Source organism: Accipiter gentilis, chromosome 3, assembly GCF_929443795.1.
Source record: "Accipiter gentilis chromosome 3, bAccGen1.1, whole genome shotgun sequence".
NCBI classification, from domain to species: domain Eukaryota; kingdom Metazoa; phylum Chordata; class Aves; order Accipitriformes; family Accipitridae; genus Astur; species Astur gentilis.
Genome location: NC_064882.1, coordinates 38,937,239 through 38,957,079, shown reverse-complemented (window position 1 = coordinate 38,957,079; position 19,841 = coordinate 38,937,239). Strand labels below are relative to the sequence as shown.

General features: G+C 45.3%; 1 protein-coding gene across 12 annotated transcripts in view; it reads left to right on the top strand.

Annotated features, from left to right (window-relative positions):
- The window catches only part of LOC126035144 (E3 ubiquitin-protein ligase RNF4-like), a 50,773-nt gene that overhangs the window by 8,542 nt on the left and 22,390 nt on the right, over positions 1-19,841 (top strand). For 3 of the 12 annotated variants that reach the window (XM_049793333.1, XM_049793249.1, XM_049793324.1), the window contains one exon: positions 44-1,690. The exons of 5 other annotated variants lie outside the window; for them this stretch is intronic. In XM_049793333.1, the coding sequence (XP_049649290.1) occupies positions 44-193 (150 nt within the window). In that variant the 3' untranslated portion in view covers positions 194-1,690. Of the gene's footprint in view, positions 1-43; positions 1,691-13,167; positions 13,217-13,562; positions 16,447-19,841 lie in introns of those variants that run through there. 4 more of the 12 variants (XM_049793316.1, XM_049793290.1, XM_049793260.1 and 1 more) reach the window with 3 other exon arrangements.

Below are 19,841 nucleotides of genomic sequence, written 5' to 3'. Positions count from 1 at the left end.
AATTCTTTACCCCGAACACGTGTTGTGGCTTCTTTTCTTCCAGATTGTGCAAAGCGGACGACTGATTGTGTCAACTAAATGCGGCCATGTCTTCTGCAGCCAGTGCCTCCGTGATTCCCTTAGGAACGCCAACTCTTGCCCAACCTGCAGGAAGAAACTCACTCACAGACAGTATCATCCCATTTATATATGAGTACTTCTCTTTCTCAGGACAGACTCAGCAGGATTTTGGGGGAAAATGTCATGTTTTCAGTGCTCTGAAGATTTAAAGAGCAGCAGGTTGTCCACACATCCAAATAAAACTGATTCTTTTTGGGTTTTGGAGAATAACTTGTACCTATATAGACAGCTTTTTTTATGGTCCAAGCTGCTTCTTGTTACGTCCCTGGTTGTAATGTTAAATTTGTGACTGTCTCTAAAGTAGACCAGCAGCCTATATCAGAAAGGAAGCAGCTAATGCATTTCCTTCTACTTTTTTAATGCTTAAATAAGAGGGGTCTGAATATTTTGTTATTTCTTACTCTTTAAATTATTCCCACTGTCGCATACAGGTATGGAAGAGTTACCTTTCAAAATACAGATGACCAATTTGCCATTTCATTACGCTTTTGTTTTTATCCTGTGAGAAGCTCATGACTACATTGCTTTCTGCCATACCATCTTTGCCCAAGTGGAATAAGTTGTAACGATGGATGGTTTTATCATAAATCCATATGAAATTGACAGCCAAGGTCATGCAATAAAAGAACCTGCTGTTAACCAGCAATCAGGTGTTTTAAGCAGAAGGCTTGAACATGCAGATGTCTTTATGAACTCCATGAGATCTAAAGTGTGTAGACAAATTGCAACATGTACAATGTGAAATTGCTTCTTTGAATGTTTTAACTGCCAAGAATTCCTGTATTTGAATGACAACACTGAATTTATTTACCGAGGTGATGAGATGGTCTCTTGGGTTTACTACTGTTCTATAGTGTGCTCTCCTGATCGCTAAGGAGAATGTAGTCTTCTCTGAGGCTTGCTAGTGATGAATAAGCAGCAAACTGTATGCTGTCCTCTTGTCAGCTGAATACCAAACTACCTACAGATCTTACTGTGTCAAGCGTACCCAGCGTGATGCTTCAAGTTCAGTGCGTTCACTTGGCTGTTCTCTTCAGTTGTTGACACATGGCTGGTTTTAGCCTGGTGCATTGGATTAAAAATTAAATAATTGTGTTGCCACAGATTTAGGAAGTGGAGGCTTTAAAAGACGTGTTTGGTAGCAATCTTGACTGGGTAGCTTTTTGAGAGAGAAGTTTAATCTCTCTTTGCCCTGAGGGTTGTCCAGCTTTCTTTAAAAGTGTTTTTAGAAAGGAAGACAACTCGGATACATGTCCAGGATGAGAGAATTCCTCTATTTAAGGAAGGCAGGAATACACAGGTTTATGCACTGTTATCCAGTCACTTTTTTTTTTTTTTCCCTCCAGAAGTGAGTTATAAATGTCTGCTTTAAACCTGTTATAGCTAAAATCTGCAAGCTGATGTGGAATCCCCGATGAGCTGATACAAACAGGATTACAGTAATTAAGTGTAGATGAGATGATTAAAACCAGTACTTTATGATCCACATCTGCAGTAGCTACATCTGTGAAAAAGTCCAAAAGGAAACTCGGACAACTTCTGGCAGTTGGTTGATTGTAAAAACCATTAGGAGCACCATTCTGTGCTCCGGTGCAGCACAACTGTAGGATGTGTTTAGTTAACATTGATACCTGATGTGTCTCTGCTAACCTGTCCTCGGGGTCTGTAGGAAGCCTTGAATTAAAGCAGCTCTTCTAATTAGCTGTCTCAAGTTCTGTATTGAAGATTGCAACCCAAGAGTAAAGGTGTTTTTTATTAGGACGTTTAGGGATGTTTCTGGATGTAGTACTACAGAGTTTTGTTCCATAAAGGCTGGCTTAAGAAATGCAGTACCTTCCCCACCCTGGTTTGGAACAGCTTTGGTTCAGCGCTTTTATCAGGAATATGCAGTTTCTGCATTGTGGCCGTCTGGTAACTGCTAGAAAGTTACACGTGTTTAGTTACTGTGTGCTCCCATTGGTAATAAAAACTACAGGCAAGGACAACAGCAGTCTTAGGGTAGTGCGGTGAGAACAACGGCCGGCATTGGTGTCCCAAGAAGCAGATAATTGATGAAACAATTCTAAAGATTGTTTAAAGCATTAATTGCATGAAGAGAAGCAGCCCAACATTAAAACTGTCAAGATACTTAAGGGCCACAGAAACAGCTTTCTCCCTGTAGCTTAACAGAGAAGAGAAGAAAAGAAAAAAAACCCCTGACAAAAGAAAAGTCTGGCCAGTTTTCCTTGGGTGGCTACTGTGCAAGAGGGACAGTAAGAAGCGGATTTAAGGGATTACCTCTGGGCATAAGGGCGAGTCGCGTATTCGTGCATCTTTAACAGTGTACTAGCCATAGCCTAAAATGACTTTGCACAACTCCCTCCGTGTAAATATCACTCTATAGTTTGTGTCTCAATAAATAGATCTAATTGAAATTTAGATATCACAAACTATATAATATTTAACAAAGAAGTTTTTAGCTTTTGTGTACCCTGTGAAGTGCCACAAATTTTGTGCATCTCAGAATGAATTTTAGGTCTCCGTACATGGAAAAATACTAAATTGCATTACATGCTCTTTTTGGGGGAAGAAAAAAACCCCGAAACCCCAATATATTTGAGTTCCAGTGATGCTTTACATTGGCAAGAAGCGATAGATAATATAAAGATTTTTTCATTATGTAAATGTATGTCGTCTTGTATATAGTTCAATTTTTCCTGTATTTAATTGTATTCATGTCTGTCTGTCCCATCTATGTTGGACTCTGCTGGTAGGCAAACAGTTCTTTTAACAGGTGGAAATAAAACTATCGATTTGATCAATCAGAAGCACTCGTTCTTTTAATTGCACCGTCTTAACTGATCTGGAGTGGGGGGCGGGAAATCCCAAATGCCCAAACCTTTTAGTTCTTTTGGCCGTTGTGCGTTGCATGGGGAAAAGGAGAGCGGTGCTGCCTGGGACAGGAGGGATGAGGGGGTGACGGTGCAGTCCTGCACCTGCGACTGGGCGAGCGGGGGGATGCAGAGGTGGGCTCGTGGGCGGGGGGGAGCCCGGGGGCCAGCGACAGAGAGGGCTCGCTTTAGAGGGTGGCGGGGTGTGGGGGTATCTCCCTGCTGTTAAATTGTTGACGAAGCTCGTGTTGCCTGTCGCACGCCTGTGTCGTGTAGGAAGCACCGTGCTGGGGAGAGGGTGAGGAGGAATGCTGAGGCATTGTGCCTATGACCGGGCACGTAGTGCTTTGAAAAACATCATAAAGCACGCTTATTTTATCTCTTCTCCAAATAGGTGCTGTTGCCGTGAAGTTCCTTTCTTTTCCCTCTTGCCTTTCTTGCTCATTTTTAATGAAGTTTCTCCGCATTAAGGAGGAGGGAAAGAAAGTTTCTCTTCAGGCAGGCCATTTTGGTATGTATGTATGAGCAACTTAAGCAGCATGGTCACCAGGATTGTTTCCCTATGCAAATGCACTACATCAGGGGTCTACTGGAAGTCTTGTTTATTCAATCGGTCTTAGAACAAGTGTTTTCTGAGGGCTCTGAACAGCTGCTGTGTGAGTGGATGTATTCTCTGGAATTATGCTGCTGCTAATAACACTCGTTATTAAGTGTGTATGTTTTCTGCTGATCATTGTTTGCAGCAGACCGATGCCTTTCTGCATCTTCTGGCTGCGTTGTTCTTCCCTACCCTCTCTGCCCTAGTTGTGGCTATGCTGGGAAACGGCTTTACTTTATGGAAGGAAGGGGGCTACCTACTGTTTTGCAGTGGTTCAAAATGAGCGTGCAAAGAGAACTCGCATTATCTGGGTACGGAATGTTACAGAAGTGGTTGCCTAGGCGAGTCCCGTGCTGAGGAAGCAGGAGACTGAAAGTCAGTTCCCAGCGTTCTGTGGTAGGGAGCGAACTCTGAGCCTTAGTCTTCTACGTCCCAGGTGACAACATAAGGCAATTTGCTCACATTTGTGAGAAAACCTCTTGAGTAACTACACAGGTAAATGAATTCATCAAACCTGATAAGGATCGTATTGGGGGAGGGGGTTCTGTGTTGAGCCTGGCACATAATAGGAAGCCTAAGTAAAAAAAAGGGGACGTTGACTTCAATTTTAGTATGTTTTCAGCTGGAAGGGACCTACAACGATCATGTAGTCCAACTGCCTGACCACTTCAGGGCTGACCAAAAGTGAAAGCATGTTGTGAAGGGCATTGTCCAGATGCCTCTTAAACACTGACAGGCTTGGGGCAGCGGCCACCTCTCCAGGAAGCCTGTTCCAGGGTTTGACCACCCTCTCGGTAAAGAAATGCTGCCTGATGTCCAGTCTAAACCTGCCCTCGTGCAGTTTTGAGCCGTTCCCAGGCGTCCTGTCCCTGCACCCCAGGGAGAAGAGCTCAGCACCTCCTTCTCCACGTCCGAAGCTGCAGAGAGCAAGGAGGTCGCCCCTCAGCCTCCTTTTCTCCAAACTAGACAGACTCGGTGTCCTCGGCCGCTCCTCACTGCACCTTCCTTCCAGCCCTTTCACCAGCTTTGTTGCTCTTTTCGGAACACATTCAAGGACCTTCACATCCTTCTTAAATTGTGGAGCCCACAACAGCACGCAGTGCTCGAGGTGAGGCCGCGCCAACGCCGAATACAGCGGGACAATCGCCTCTTTTGAGCGGCTGGTTATATATACGGTGTTTGATGCACCCCAGGATGGGGTTTGCCCTCTCGCCTGCCGGGGCACGCTGCTGTCGGCCAGCACCCCCAGATCCCTTTCTGCAGGGCTGCTCTCCGGCCACTCCTCTCCCCATTTATACTTGTGCCCCTCGGCGTTACTCCATCCTAGGTGCACAATCCAGCATTCCTGCTGGACTTGGTACATTTCATCCCATTAACCATAGCCCAGTGCTCCGATCTAGGTAGATCCCTCCGCAAGGCCTCTTGTCCCTCAAGAGGGTCAACAGCACCTCCCCGTTTGGTGTCATCACCAAACCTGCTAACGGTGCGTTCAACTCCCGCACCCGGGTCGTTGATAAATACATTTACCAGAACCGGCCCTAGGACTGAGCCCCGAGGAACACCGCTGGTGACCGGTCGCCAGCCAGATGTAGCCCCATTCGCTACAACCCTTTGTGCTCTGCCCTTCAGCCAGTTCTTCACCCAGCGCACCACGAACCTGCTCATCCCACAGCTGGACAACTGGTCCAGAAGGGCGCTGTGAGGGACGGTATCACAAGCCTTACTAAAATCCAGGAAACTACATCCGCTGCCTTCCCTTCCCTTCATCCACGAGGCGGGTGACCTTATCATAGAAGAATATCGAATTGGTTAAACAGGACCTTCCCTTTGTGAACCCGTGTTGACTGTGCCTGATGATTGCATTGTTCTTTAAATGCCTTTCAATCGCCATCATTTTTCCAGGAACTGAGGTTAGACTAACAGGTCTGTAGTTCCCTGGGGCTTCCCTCGTGCCCTTTTTGAGTTTGGAATAATAACACTGGCTAGCTTCCAGTCAGCGGGGACCTCCCCAGACTCCCAAGACCTTTGGCAGGTGATCGAGGGGTCCTGCCGTAACATCCGCTAGCTCCTTCAGTACTCTGGGATGAATCCCATCAGGCGCCAGGGACTCGTGAACATTCGGGTGATACACCCGGTCCCTTACGGTGTCGGTGTCCACAAATAGGAAGTCACTGCTCCTGCACTCGTGGTCCTCCGACTCAGAGGACTGGGCAGCTGAATGTCTGTCAGTATTATTGAAGACTGAGACAAAGAAAAAGTATCCAATGCCTCGGCTTTGTCTTCATCTCTATTAGTCAGGTGGCCATCTTCAACAAGCATTGGTCTGATGTTTTCTTTAGCCCTCCTTTAGCCTTTGCAATCCAGTGCGACTTTTAAAATGAAAAAATGGGAGAAAATTGACGAGTGGCCTATTGCGTTGCTTAGAACTGTGCGTAAATATCTCTCTGGGCTTGAAGATTTGTGACTGAAGAAATACAGGCAGAAGGTTTACGAGGAAAAATATCAGTCAGGCTTCCTCTAACTCAAGGTTATGACTGGCAGTGCCATTCCATCCCACTGCATGGTCTCAGTGGGTCTCAATCTGAGAACAGGTTAATAGCCTGCTAATTAGTTTTGAGCTTTCTACTGACATAGGCTAAAAAAAAAAGGGGAGGGGGCAGCCAGGGGAGGGATTTTATTTTATGCTTTTAGATGATGTGTTTCCGTGGTCATTGGTGCTCTTGTCAGGTCTTGCCTGAAGTCCCTACAGCTCTTGTTTAGAGAAGACTAATTGCCTGGAAAGCCCCAACTCCAGAAATTTGGCATTTGGCATTGTTTCCTATTGTCTTTGAGGCCATAACGAGATGCCTACACCTTGACAGTGGCCCCTTACCATCCCTTTTCTGGGACAACGATGGTCATGGTCTACACAGAGTAGAGTAGACAAGGGCCTCCACCATCTGCAGGAATTTGCGCCTTTTCAGCTGATGTAATTATCCAGAACTGTGAGAAGAGAAGTGAGCTGAGTCTTCTAGATTGTTCGGGACCACAGAGGACTCAAGTAGTCCAGCGTCTTTGTCGCAAAAAGCAGTGGACGGTCCTGCGTATGCCTGTCCTTCCGTGTGTCCGCCGAGGTTTGCCTTGTCACAGCTCTGGGAGCATCTTTGGCCTGTTCCTTCCTGGCTGTGCCCTCTCTCTGAAGGGCTGTGTGCTGGTCTTTGCAGTGTAGGGCAAGGTCAGGATCGGGAGCAAGTGCATTTCTGCCTTGCCACCTTCTTTTGTTTCCCTGCAGTGGGACAGGCCTTCTAGTAAGACTCATCTTTGGATTACATTACTTCACTAGTTTTAAGGCTTGCCAGGGCTTCTGTGCTGTCAGACTTGTTAAAAACATTTGGAGGCAAGGAATTCTAGATGGTTTCAGACCCCTGGATGAACGAGCAGCTGTGTGTCAAGAGGTGATTTTTTTTTTAAAGATGAATTTGGAACTAAGATTTCTGTAGGATCTGTCGTTGGACATTGAGTTGTCTGTTAAGGACTTTGGTCTTTTGTGCAGTAAAATGCAAGTGGTCTTGCGGGCTTGTTTCCTAGCCTTTATAACCACTTTACTACTTCTGTTAAAGAAAATACTTTCCCTGCTAATTTGTAATGCTTTCTCTTTCGAAATTAGTTATCTGCCTTGTATGGGGGCCTCCTGCTACCTCTGCCCAGCTCCTCAGTGTATGTTGCACACACGATAATTTTACCATGAGCAAGCTTTAAGAGTTCAGTACCACACAAACACTGCCCCGAGAGTCCATCCGTTGCTTTCAGTTCAACGGAAATGGGATTCCTCAGTATTTTTCTAGTCCGCTAATAAATGAGCTTTTTCCGGTGTTTAGCTTGGGAGATGGGCAAGAACAACTGAGGCTTCAGGCCCATCTGTAGGTGTCCGAGGCTCAATGACCAACCGCTGGGACTTCTCCTCTAGCTTTGGACAGAAACTGGTGACTCAGGAATAGGAATCTTGGAGAGGGGGTGTATTGGAGAGAACAAGCATTACGCAGAGGTAATCTTCTCTCTTCTTTTCTTACAGGGTTGGAAGAACATCGTTCTCAGACCCTGAGAAATCTGGACTTTTTTTAGCAGCGTGCTACCTAAAGGAATATAAGGAGGTGATACCTGCAGCTTCCTTGCAATTAATTTTTTGATATTTGTACTTCTCTCTCTGTGGCTTTAGATCAAGAAACGTCATGAGCACAGTAAGTATTTTACTACTTGATGCAAACCTGATTCTCAAAACCTGTTGTTTATGGTACTTCTGCAAATGTTGTTAAGAGTTTGTGGTAAACATGCTGGAACATAAGCATATAAAAACCTCATGTAACTTCATGTTCTGTGATACTTAAGATTTTTAATCTCTCTAGGTGCTAGCAGTAGTTCAGAAATGCTTACAGTATGAGCAGAAACCTGGTATAACTGTGAACTAGTCTTCTCATTTGCAAACCCTCACGATATGTTTTTGCTTTGTGACCCAGCTGGTAAGAGGTCTGGGGTGATGTCTTTTCCCTGATGCGATGCGTCCGCGTAGGGGTGACGCATGCCACCATTTGATGCATATGACAGCCTTTCTGTGGAGGGTTTTGTGTATCCCCGTGTGCTTTCGTCGGTGCTGCAAAGATGAGGGCCACATTAATTTTCCTCTTAAAGAAGGCGCTAAGGCTTTGTTGTCCCTTAGACTCAACGAAAGCGCCGTGGAGGAGCAGTTAATTCTAGGCAAGCTCGGAAACGAAACAGGTTGATGGCTTCAACCACAGGAACGACTTCAGAAGCAGAGCCAGCAGAACCTGCAGAAAGCGGTAAGCTTTCTTTTCAACTTGTTAAGAACACAAATTGCTTCTGGAGGGTTGGGGTCCCACTTAAGGTGTGGGTTTTTTCCCTGTTTGTAGGCCCTTTACTGGGGAGGAAGGGAAAGCTCTTCTTTTAAAATCATCTAGTATGGCACCTGTAAACAGCAAGCCTACTGAGAGCTGTGATGTGATACATTGAGCACTGGTGATAGATGAGTTGTGTGGGAAAGGTACTCAAGTGCAGGTCAAACATCTGCGTGTCTAGTCTGACGAGCTGCGAGTCACTGCAGCTGCCGCTGGAGACAGTGGCAAACTAAGTTTGGGAACTCCCAAGTTCTAAGAAGAAAGCGAGAAGTTTGTTGTGCCTTGTCCCTCAAGGGAGCGGCAGTACTTGGTCAGTCCTTTTTTGGAAGAAGTATCAGGGCTTCAAAGCCTCCTTGACCTCCTAAATGGATATTTAAATTGCCACCTGAAACCCTAGGAAAGAGAAAAAGTAATTGGTGGCCTCCAGAGAATTATATGGCTTTTCCAGTATTTGCTGTGCATTTGACTATGAAAGGTTGGAAGAGACATGAGACAGGAACATTTACAGCAAGGTACTGTACAATTATTATATCCTATATGATTTGTGTTTTATCCTGTGTGATAAACATTCTGCAGTGTTAGATGAATAATCTGTTGCTGTGTACCTCCTGCAAGCTGTTGTCATACAACAGAACTGTATGAGGAGCTCAGCCGCTGTTCTTCTTGCATTGCAACCTGCAGAAGGCAGCGTGGTAATGCCCCGTGTGGACTCCTGAGGGCAGAGCTTGAGTGAAATGTTGGATATGTTGCTGCAGAGGAGAGGGATAGGGCAAGGTTGAATCATACCGCAGCCTCTTCCACAGTGGCAGGCAATTTTATTCCTCTTCCATCTCTCATCTTGTCTCTAATGTTCTGTTTTTAAGCTGGTGAGGAAGTAGTAGATCTCACACGTGAATCTTCTGATCCTGTCGTCGTTGATCTAACTCACAATGATTCTGTTGTGGTAAGTAGTGAATAGCGCACTTCTCTAAATCTTGTGGTCGCATTAGGTATGTGTTGTGCTCCCTGATAGAATCTGACTTCAAGGATAAGTTTTAAGTTCGAAGTTGACTTGGCATGGCATGAAAGCCATGTGTTACAGGTCAACAGAGAAGCTGCTCTGGAGCTGGAGCTTAGCAAAGCCCTTCTTGGGCACCGCAATACCGCCCTGTTTTCCCGGACTGTTGTGAATGTGCATGGGTACTTTTCTTGAAGAATTGCTGGTTAAATGTCGATACAAAAAAAGTAACCAGTTTAAGCAGTCTAGAGGTGATCCTGTGCCTTTTCATTGCACAGACATGGTGATAAACGCCTTTCAAGTATGACATTCTCTAAGGATGTAGACCCCTCGTTCACTAAGTGTTAGTCTAAGGATCAGAGGATGTCTGGTATACTCGTCATGGCGCAGTCATGAATGTTGATGAAGAATCCTACGGATAAGTCCTAAGCTTGGGGAATCTGGAAGACCGAACGCTAAGGCATGGGAGAATTCTGTTGAAATGCGTATTTGACCTCTATTTGAAGATCTGTACAGTAAAAGGCAGCGGATGTCATGAATGCAGAAGTAAAACTTGATCCTTCCGAGGTTTGGGTTTGGGTCTGGGTCGTAGTTTACCAAGGCCTTAGATATTCAAAAAGTCGTCGTCTGGGCTTGTCTTCTGGGGTCTCGATAAGTAGCCCGGCTTAAAGGGTTAAAACACGGCTTTGCTTTGCCACTTTAGATAGAGTTCCCGATCAACCCCCAATGGGCCTGTGAATGCATCAACGTCTATGAGTATCACTTCCCGATAGTGGCAGAGTGATCTAAAATAGCTTGCTGCTCCAGAACCTGGGGAGAATACATACCAGCGATGGCTACTGTAACATAAGGAGATGCAATTTCAAGCTGAAGCTATGATAGGTGTATCAAAGATACAGGCGAATGACTTAAATAAAAAGCGAAGGAGGTAACAGTTAGTCTGTGACTTCACAAATACAAAGTGTTTAGCTGCAACGTCAGTTGAAGGTACTCCTGTCAGAGAGATGCCAAGCGCAACTGTAGCTGACCGTGGTACAAACTAGTTCTGGTTTTGGCTGGGATAGAGTTAATTGTCTTCCTGGTAGCTGGTATAGTGCTATGTTTTGGGTTCACTGTGAGAAGAATGCTGATAACACACTGATGTTTTCAGTTGTTGCCCCGCAGTGTTTAGACTAAGTCAGGGATTTTTCAGCTTCTGATGCCCAGCCAGCAAGAAGGCTGGAGGGGCACAAGAAGTTGGAAGTGGGCACAGCCAGGGCAGCTGACCCCAACTGGCCAAAGGGGTATTCCATACCATGGGATGTCATGCCCAGTATATAAACTGGGGGGGGCGGGGCTGGGAGGGATCGCTGCTCGGGAACTAACTGGTCATCGGTTGGTGGGTGGTGAGCAATTGCACTGTGCATCACCTGTATATTCTAATCCTTTTAGTATTGCTATTGTCATTTTATTAGCGTTATCGTTACTAGTTTCTTCCTTTCTGTTCTATTAAATTGATCTTATCCCACGAGTTTTACTTTTTTTTTTTTCCCCATTCTCTCCCCCGTCCCACTGGGTTGAGGGGGAGGGAGTGGGAGGCTGTGTGGTGCTTAGTTGCTGGCTGGGGTTAAACCACAAGTTTATTACTCCGAGAAGTCCTTGAAAAATCTGGGTTTTTTTACTGCTGTTTCTAAAGCTAGGGTAGTATTCGATCCAGTCCACAGTGTAGTTTATAACCTCAGTTCTGGGATGCCACTGCTGCCGTGCAAACCTGAAACAAGCAGCAGGAATAGCATGGAGGTATCTCCTGCTGGGATTGTTCCTGAGCCCTTTGCAAAGGAACGGCCTCAAACTTTGCAACGTCGTCCGCGTTGCCCCAGCTCTGGTTCCAGCAAAGACAATAGTGGGGTTGGGGTGGGGATTTTTTTCTCCAGCAGCTGTTAACCTAAGAGGAAGCGTTTATGGCTATCACACCTGAATTGGCCTGTTTGGGGGAGGGAGAGGGCAAGAATGTCCTCCAGCCTAAATCGGATTAGGGTGCTGAAACTGGGGAGCAGGGAGGAGGGTGTTCAGGTGGTTCGTAAGCTGCTTCCATTTCTATCCCTTTGCAGCAGCGTAAGCAGAACCAGAAGCAACCCCTTCCTTATTTTCAGAGCAGTAGCTAATTTACTACTACTTCTAACATTCCTCATCAAAATAAGAGAGCGATATCCTAGCCTTCTCAGCTTGTTTCGTTGTAATTGCTTAGCTTTGTCTGGTGTTTGTCTGTAACGCTAGAGGTGCACGCCAAAGTCTAATTGTATTTTCTTTTCTCTCCCTTCCCACATCTGTTGATGCAAGATTGTTGAAGGTAAGCTGACGTTTTACAGTTGATAATGGAATTGGCCTAAACTTAAATTTCATTTTTGTCTTTTCCAAAGGACCTGGGCAGCATGGATTGAAACTGCATTTACCAAAAGACAAAGCACAGTGCTAAAGTATCTATCTGGCTGGCCAGTGTCTCAGAGAACGGATCCAATCTGTGTTTGATGGTCACTGTCGGAGCTTGTAGAAAATATCTGAAATGGAATAGATCAAAGCTGCTCAAAATATGTTTGTTTTATTTTCCAAATACAGAATTTCTGTAAGCCCAAAGATGATGATAATTCTAATTAGCACTGGAATACCTGCTTTGAATAAGAAAATGTTGAAAGGCTTTTTTAGCCTCTATTGCAGTGAAGGAACTAAAGGGAAAGTCACAGACTGCTTATAATCATGCATTTCAAGGATAGTTCCAGGCCTATATGTTTTATAATATAACTAACTCACCAAATTTAACTTACAGAGAATCAACGCGAAAGGAGAGATCGCAGACTAAGAGGCCAGCCAAGGGTCCATATCTGTATACTGATTAGCGATGATGAAGATGAAACAAGAGACAATGATGTGTATGTAAAAGATAAAGTGTCTTTCTAAAATCTAATTCTTGATATACAGTAGAAACTGATTTATTCCAAGCTTTTGGGTTCTCTTTGGTTACTATGCAAAAACTTCAGACCTGAAATATAATTGCATTTCAAGAAGAGAACCCCCCAAAACCCCAAACACACTTTTGTTCTGTTCTTTGTGAAATCCTTATCTAATGTATCTTACAGTACGGCTCGAGATACACTGAAATGCTTGCAATACATAAAAGACACAGCCAAACAGCCTGACAATATGCTTCATATGCTTCATATAATCACACATTTTATAAGGAAGGAGTTCCTGGTATGAGTATGTTACTGGGCTGGGATGTTGCCCTAAATTAGAATAGGGGATGTTTTAATTTCTGAGAACCTCTTTCACTTCTAGAATGAACAGTTTCCAAAGGGCAGCTAGGTGCTTTTGTTACAAAACTCTTGTTAATGTCCTGTGGAAGATGAAGACTGCCGTGCGTATACTGCACAGGGCTATAGAGTGCTGTTATTTCTAATGACAGAGCAGGGTGACTGGCTGCATCCTCCCCTAATGAAAACCAAGATGCTGTTTCCTTTAGGTAAGGCAGACCCTAACTGCTTAATAAATGCAACAGCTCGAGAGAGGGAAGGGTACGCAGGGATCTTCAGATGAGGTGCATCACGGCTGGTCTGTGCAGTCGGATGATTACATGACGTTTTTTGTATTGGTAACCCTCAGTGTACGGTGAAATTAATGGATGCATGTTCTTTCTGGTTTTGTTCTCTCTACCGCAAGGCCGTCTGGTACCGTTAGCTGTCCGATTTGCATGGATGGCTACTCAGAGGTAAGGATCCACGTGTTGTCGTTGTTTCTTTTTTGTCGAAGGGAGAACGGGGCAGAGGGTGAGCTGTGAAACTGTTGGGTTATGTGGGAGGCTACAGACAGCTGGCTTGAAGTACAGACCTTGGTTTGCTGGTGAAACTAGCTTGTAACCCAAAGTCATTTCTTAGTGGTGTACCTAGAGGGCGAAACACTTTCCAAGCTGGCACTGGAGGATCTTTGGGTTCCTTATTATTCAAGTAGTCATGTGCCTTTTCCAGATACTCTTAAGTCCTATTAGCCTGGTGCCAGTAGGCCAGCAAAGCTGAATTCTTTACCCCGAACACGTGTTGTGGCTTCTTTTCTTCCAGATTGTGCAAAGCGGACGACTGATTGTGTCAACTAAATGCGGCCATGTCTTCTGCAGCCAGTGCCTCCGTGATTCCCTTAGGAACGCCAACTCTTGCCCAACCTGCAGGAAGAAACTCACTCACGGACAGTATCATCCCATTTATATATGAGTACTTCTCTTTCTCAGGACAGACTCAGCAGGATTTTGGGGGAAAATGTCATGTTTTCAGTGCTCTGAAGATTTAAAGAGCAGCAGGTTGTCCACACATCCAAATAAAACTGATTCTTTTTGGGTTTTGGAGAATAACTTGTACCTATATAGACAGCTTTTTTTATGGTCCAAGCTGCTTCTTGTTACGTCCCTGGTTGTAATGTTAAATTTGTGACTGTCTCTAAAGTAGACCGGCAGCCTATATCAGAAAGGAAGCAGCTAATGCATTTCCTTCTACTTTTTTAATGCTTAAATAAGAGGGGTCTGAATATTTTGTTATTTCTTACTCTTTAAATTATTCCCACTGTCGCATACAGGTATGGAAGAGTTACCTTTCAAAATACAGATGACCAATTTGCCATTTCATTACGCTTTTGTTTTTATCCTGTGAGAAGCTCATGACTACATTGCTTTCTGCCATACCATCTTTGCCCAAGTGGAATAAGTTGTAACGATGGATGGTTTTATCATAAATCCATATGAAATTGACAGCCAAGGTCATGCAATAAAAGAACCTGCTGTTAACCAGCAATCAGGTGTTTTAAGCAGAAGGCTTGAACATGCAGATGTCTTTATGAACTCCATGAGATCTAAAGTGTGTAGACAAATTGCAACATGTACAATGTGAAATTGCTTCTTTGAATGTTTTAACTGCCAAGAATTCCTGTATTTGAATCACAACACTGAATTTATTTACCGAGGTGATGAGATGGTCTCTTGGGTTTACTACTGTTCTATAGTGTGCTCTCCTGATCGCTAAGGAGAATGTAGTCTTCTCTGAGGCTTGCTAGTGATGAATAAGCAGCAAACTGTATGCTGTCCTCTTGTCAGCTGAATACCAAACTACCTACAGATCTTACTGTGTCAAGCGTACCCAGCGTGATGCTTCAAGTTCAGTGCGTTCACTTGGCTGTTCTCTTCAGTTGTTGACACATGGCTGGTTTTAGCCTGGTGCATTGGATTAAAAATTAAATAATTGTGTTGCCACAGATTTAGGAAGTGGAGGCTTTAAAAGACGTGTTTGGTAGCAATCTTGACTGGGTAGCTTTTTGAGAGAGAAGTTTAATCTCTCTTTGCCCTGAGGGTTGTCCAGCTTTCTTTAAAAGTGTTTTTAGAAAGGAAGACAACTCGGATACATGTCCAGGATGAGAGAATTCCTCTATTTAAGGAAGGCAGGAATACACAGGTTTATGCACTGTTATCCAGTCACTTTTTTTTTTTTTTTCCTCCAGAAGTGAGTTATAAATGTCTGCTTTAAACCTGTTATAGCTAAAATCTGCAAGCTGATGTGGAATCCCCGATGAGCTGATACAAACAGGATTACAGTAATTAAGTGTAGATGAGATGATTAAAACCAGTACTTTATGATCCACATCTGCAGTAGCTACATCTGTGAAAAAGTCCAAAAGGAAACTCGGACAACTTCTGGCAGTTGGTTGATTATAAAAACCATTAGGAGCACCATTCTGTGCTCCGGTGCAGCACAACTGTAGGATGTGTTTAGTTAACATTGATACCTGATGTGTCTCTGCTAACCTGTCCTCGGGGTCTGTAGGAAGCCTTGAATTAAAGCAGCTCTTCTAATTAGCTGTCTCAAGTTCTGTATTGAAGATTGCAACCCAAGAGTAAAGGTGTTTTTTATTAGGACGTTTAGGGATGTTTCTGGATGTAGTACTACAGAGTTTTGTTCCATAAAGGCTGGCTTAAGAAATGCAGTACCTTCCCCACCCTGGTTTGGAACAGCTTTGGTTCAGCGCTTTTATCAGGAATATGCAGTTTCTGCATTGTGGCCGTCTGGTAACTGCTAAAAAGTTACACGTGTTTAGTTACTGTGTGCTCCCATTGGTAATAAAAACTACAGGCAAGGACAACAGCAGTCTTAGGGTAGTGCGGTGAGAACAACGGCCGGCATTGGTGTCCCAAGAAGCAGATAATTGATGAAACAATTCTAAAGATTGTTTAAAGCATTAATTGCATGAAGAGAAGCAGCCCAACATTAAAACTGTCAAGATACTTAAGGGCCACAGAAACAGCTTTCTCCCTGTAGCTTAACAGAGAAGAGAAGAAAAGAAAAAAAACCCCCGACAAAAGAAAAGTCTGGCCAGTTTTCCTTGGGTGGCTACTGTGCAAGAGGGACAGTAAGAAGCGGATTTAAGGGATTACCTCTGGGCATAAGGGCGAGTCACGTATTCGTGCATCTTTAACAGTGTACTAGCCATAGCCTAAAATGACTTTGCACAACTCCCTCCGTGTAAATATCACTCTATAGTTTGTGTCTCAATAAATAGATCTAATTGAAATTTAGATATCACAAACTATATAATATTTAACAAAGAAGTTTTTAGCTTTTGTGTACCCTGTGAAGTGCCACAAATTTTGTGCATCTCAGAATGAATTTTAGGTCTCCGTACATGGAAAAATACTAAATTGCATTACATGCTCTTTTTGGGGGAAGAAAAAAACCCCGAAACCCCAATATATTTGAGTTCCAGTGATGCTTTACATTGGCAAGAAGCGATAGATAATATAAAGATTTTTTCATTATGTAAATGTATGTCGTCTTGTATATAGTTCAATTTTTCCTGTATTTAATTGTATTCATGTCTGTCTGTCCCATCTATGTTGGACTCTGCTGGTAGGCAAACAGTTCTTTTAACAGGTGGAAATAAAACTATCGATTTGATCAATCAGAAGCACTCGTTCTTTTAATTGCACCGTCCTAACTGATCTGGAGTGGGGGGCGGGAAATCCCAAATGCCCAAACCTTTCAGTTCTTTTGGCCGTTGTGCGTTGCATGGGGAAAAGGAGAGCGGTGCTGCCTGGGACAGGAGGGATGAGGGGGTGACGGTGCAGTCCTGCACCTGCGACTGGGCGAGCGGGGGGATGCAGAGGTGGGCTCGTGGGCGGGGGGGAGCCCGGGGGCCAGCGACAGAGAGGGCTCGCTTTAGAGGGTGGCGGGGTGTGGGGGTATCTCCCTGCTGTTAAATTGTTGACGAAGCTCGTGTTGCCTGTCGCACGCCTGTGTCGTGTAGGAAGCACCGTGCTGGGGAGAGGGTGAGGAGGAATGCTGAGGCATTGTGCCTATGACCGGGCACGTAGTGCTTTGAAAAACATCATAAAGCACGCTTATTTTATCTCTTCTCCAAATAGGTGCTGTTGCCGTGAAGTTCCTTTCTTTTCCCTCTTGCCTTTCTTGCTCATTTTTAATGAAGTTTCTCCGCATTAAGGAGGAGGGAAAGAAAGTTTCTCTTCAGGCAGGCCATTTTGGTATGTATGTATGAGCAACTTAAGCAGCATGTTCACCAGGATTGTTTCCCTATGCAAATGCACTACATCAGGGGTCTACTGGAAGTCTTGTTTATTCAATCGGTCTTAGAACAAGTGTTTTCTGAGGGCTCTGAACAGCTGCTGTGTGAGTGGATGTATTCTCTGGAATTATGCTGCTGCTAATAACACTCGTTATTAAGTGTGTATGTTTTCTGCTGATCATTGTTTGCAGCAGACCGATGCCTTTCTGCATCTTCTGGCTGCGTTGTTCTTCCCTACCCTCTCTGCCCTAGTTGTGGCTATGCTGGGAAACGGCTTTACTTTATGGAAGGAAGGGGGCTACCTACTGTTTTGCAGTGGTTCAAAATGAGCGTGCAAAGAGAACTCGCATTATCTGGGTACGGAATGTTACAGAAGTGGTTGCCTAGGCGAGTCCCGTGCTGAGGAAGCAGGAGACTGAAAGTCAGTTCCCAGCGTTCTGTGGTAGGGAGCGAACTCTGAGCCTTAGTCTTCTACGTCCCAGGTGACAACATAAGGCAATTTGCTCACATTTGTGAGAAAACCTCTTGAGTAACTACACAGGTAAATGAATTCATCAAACCTGATAAGGATCGTATTGGGGGAGGGGGTTCTGTGTTGAGCCTGGCACATAATAGGAAGCCTAAGTAAAAAAAAGGGGACGTTGACTTCAATTTTAGTATGTTTTCAGCTGGAAGGGACCTACAACGATCATGTAGTCCAACTGCCTGACCACTTAAGGGCTGACCAAAAGTGAAAGCATGTTGTGAAGGGCATTGTCCAGATGCCTCTTAAACACTGACAGGCTTGGGGCAGCGGCCACCTCTCCAGGAAGCCTGTTCCAGGGTTTGACCACCCTCTCGGTAAAGAAATGCTGCCTGATGTCCAGTCTAAACCTGCCCTCGTGCAGTTTTGAGCCGTTCCCAGGCGTCCTGTCCCTGCACCCCAGGGAGAAGAGCTCAGCACCTCCTTCTCCACGTCCGAAGCTGCAGAGAGCAAGGAGGTCGCCCCTCAGCCTCCTTTTCTCCAAACTAGACAGACTCGGTGTCCTCGGCCGCTCCTCACTGCACCTTCCTTCCAGCCCTTTCACCAGCTTTGTTGCTCTTTTCGGAACACATTCAAGGACCTTCACATCCTTCTTAAATTGTGGAGCCCACAACAGCACGCAGTGCTCGAGGTGAGGCCGCGCCAACGCCGAATACAGCGGGACAATCGCCTCTTTTGAGCGGCTGGTTATATATACGGTGTTTGATGCACCCCAGGATGGGGTTTGCCCTCTCGCCTGCCAGGGCACGCTGCTGTCGGCCAGCACCCCCAGATCCCTTTCTGCAGGGCTGCTCTCCGGCCACTCCTCTCCCCATTTATACTTGTGCCCCTCGGCGTTACTCCATCCTAGGTGCACAATCCAGCATTCCTGCTGGACTTGGTACATTTCATCCCATTAACCATAGCCCAGTGCTCCGATCTAGGTAGATCCCTCCGCAAGGCCTCTTGTCCCTCAAGAGGGTCAACAGCACCTCCCCGTTTGGTGTCATCACCAAACCTGCTAACGGTGCGTTCAACTCCCGCACCCGGGTCGTTGATAAATACATTTACCAGAACCGGCCCTAGGACTGAGCCCCGAGGAACACCGCTGGTGACCGGTCGCCAGCCAGATGTAGCCCCATTCGCTACAACCCTTTGTGCTCTGCCCTTCAGCCAGTTCTTCACCCAGCGCACCACGAACCTGCTCATCCCACAGCTGGACAACTGGTCCAGAAGGGCGCTGTGAGGGACGGTATCACAAGCCTTACTAAAATCCAGGAAACTACATCCGCTGCCTTCCCTTCCCTTCATCCACGAGGCGGGTGACCTTATCATAGAAGAATATCGAATTGGTTAAACAGGACCTTCCCTTTGTGAACCCGTGTTGACTGTGCCTGATGATTGCATTGTTCTTTAAATGCCTTTCAATCGCCATCATTTTTCCAGGAACTGAGGTTAGACTAACAGGTCTGTAGTTCCCTGGGGCTTCCCTCGTGCCCTTTTTGAGTTTGGAATAATAACACTGGCTAGCTTCCAGTCAGCGGGGACCTCCCCAGACTCCCAAGACCTTTGGCAGGTGATCGAGGGGTCCTGCCGTAACATCCGCTAGCTCCTTCAGTACTCTGGGATGAATCCCATCAGGCGCCAGGGACTCGTGAACATTCGGGCGATACACCCGGTCCCTTACGGTGTCGGTGTCCACAAATAGGAAGTCACTGCTCCTGCACTCGTGGTCCTCCGACTCAGAGGACTGGGCAGCTGAATGTCTGTCAGTATTATTGAAGACTGAGACAAAGAAAAAGTATCCAATGCCTCGGCTTTGTCTTCATCTCTATTAGTCAGGTGGCCATCTTCAACAAGCATTGGTCTGATGTTTTCTTTAGCCCTCCTTTAGCCTTTGCAATCCAGTGCGACTTTTAAAATGAAAAAACGGGAGAAAATTGACGAGTGGCCTATTGCGTTGCTTAGAACTGTGCGTAAATATCTCTCTGGGCTTGAAGATTTGTGACTGAAGAAATACAGGCAGAAGGTTTACGAGGAAAAATATCAGTCAGGCTTCCTCTAACTCAAGGTTATGACTGGCAGTGCCATTCCATCCCACTGCATGGTCTCAGTGGGTCTCAATCTGAGAACAGGTTAATAGCCTGCTAATTAGTTTTGAGCTTTCTACTGACATAGGCTAAAAAAAAAAGGGGAGGGGGCAGCCAGGGGAGGGATTTTATTTTATGCTTTTAGATGATGTGTTTCCGTGGTCATTGGTGCTCTTGTCAGGTCTTGC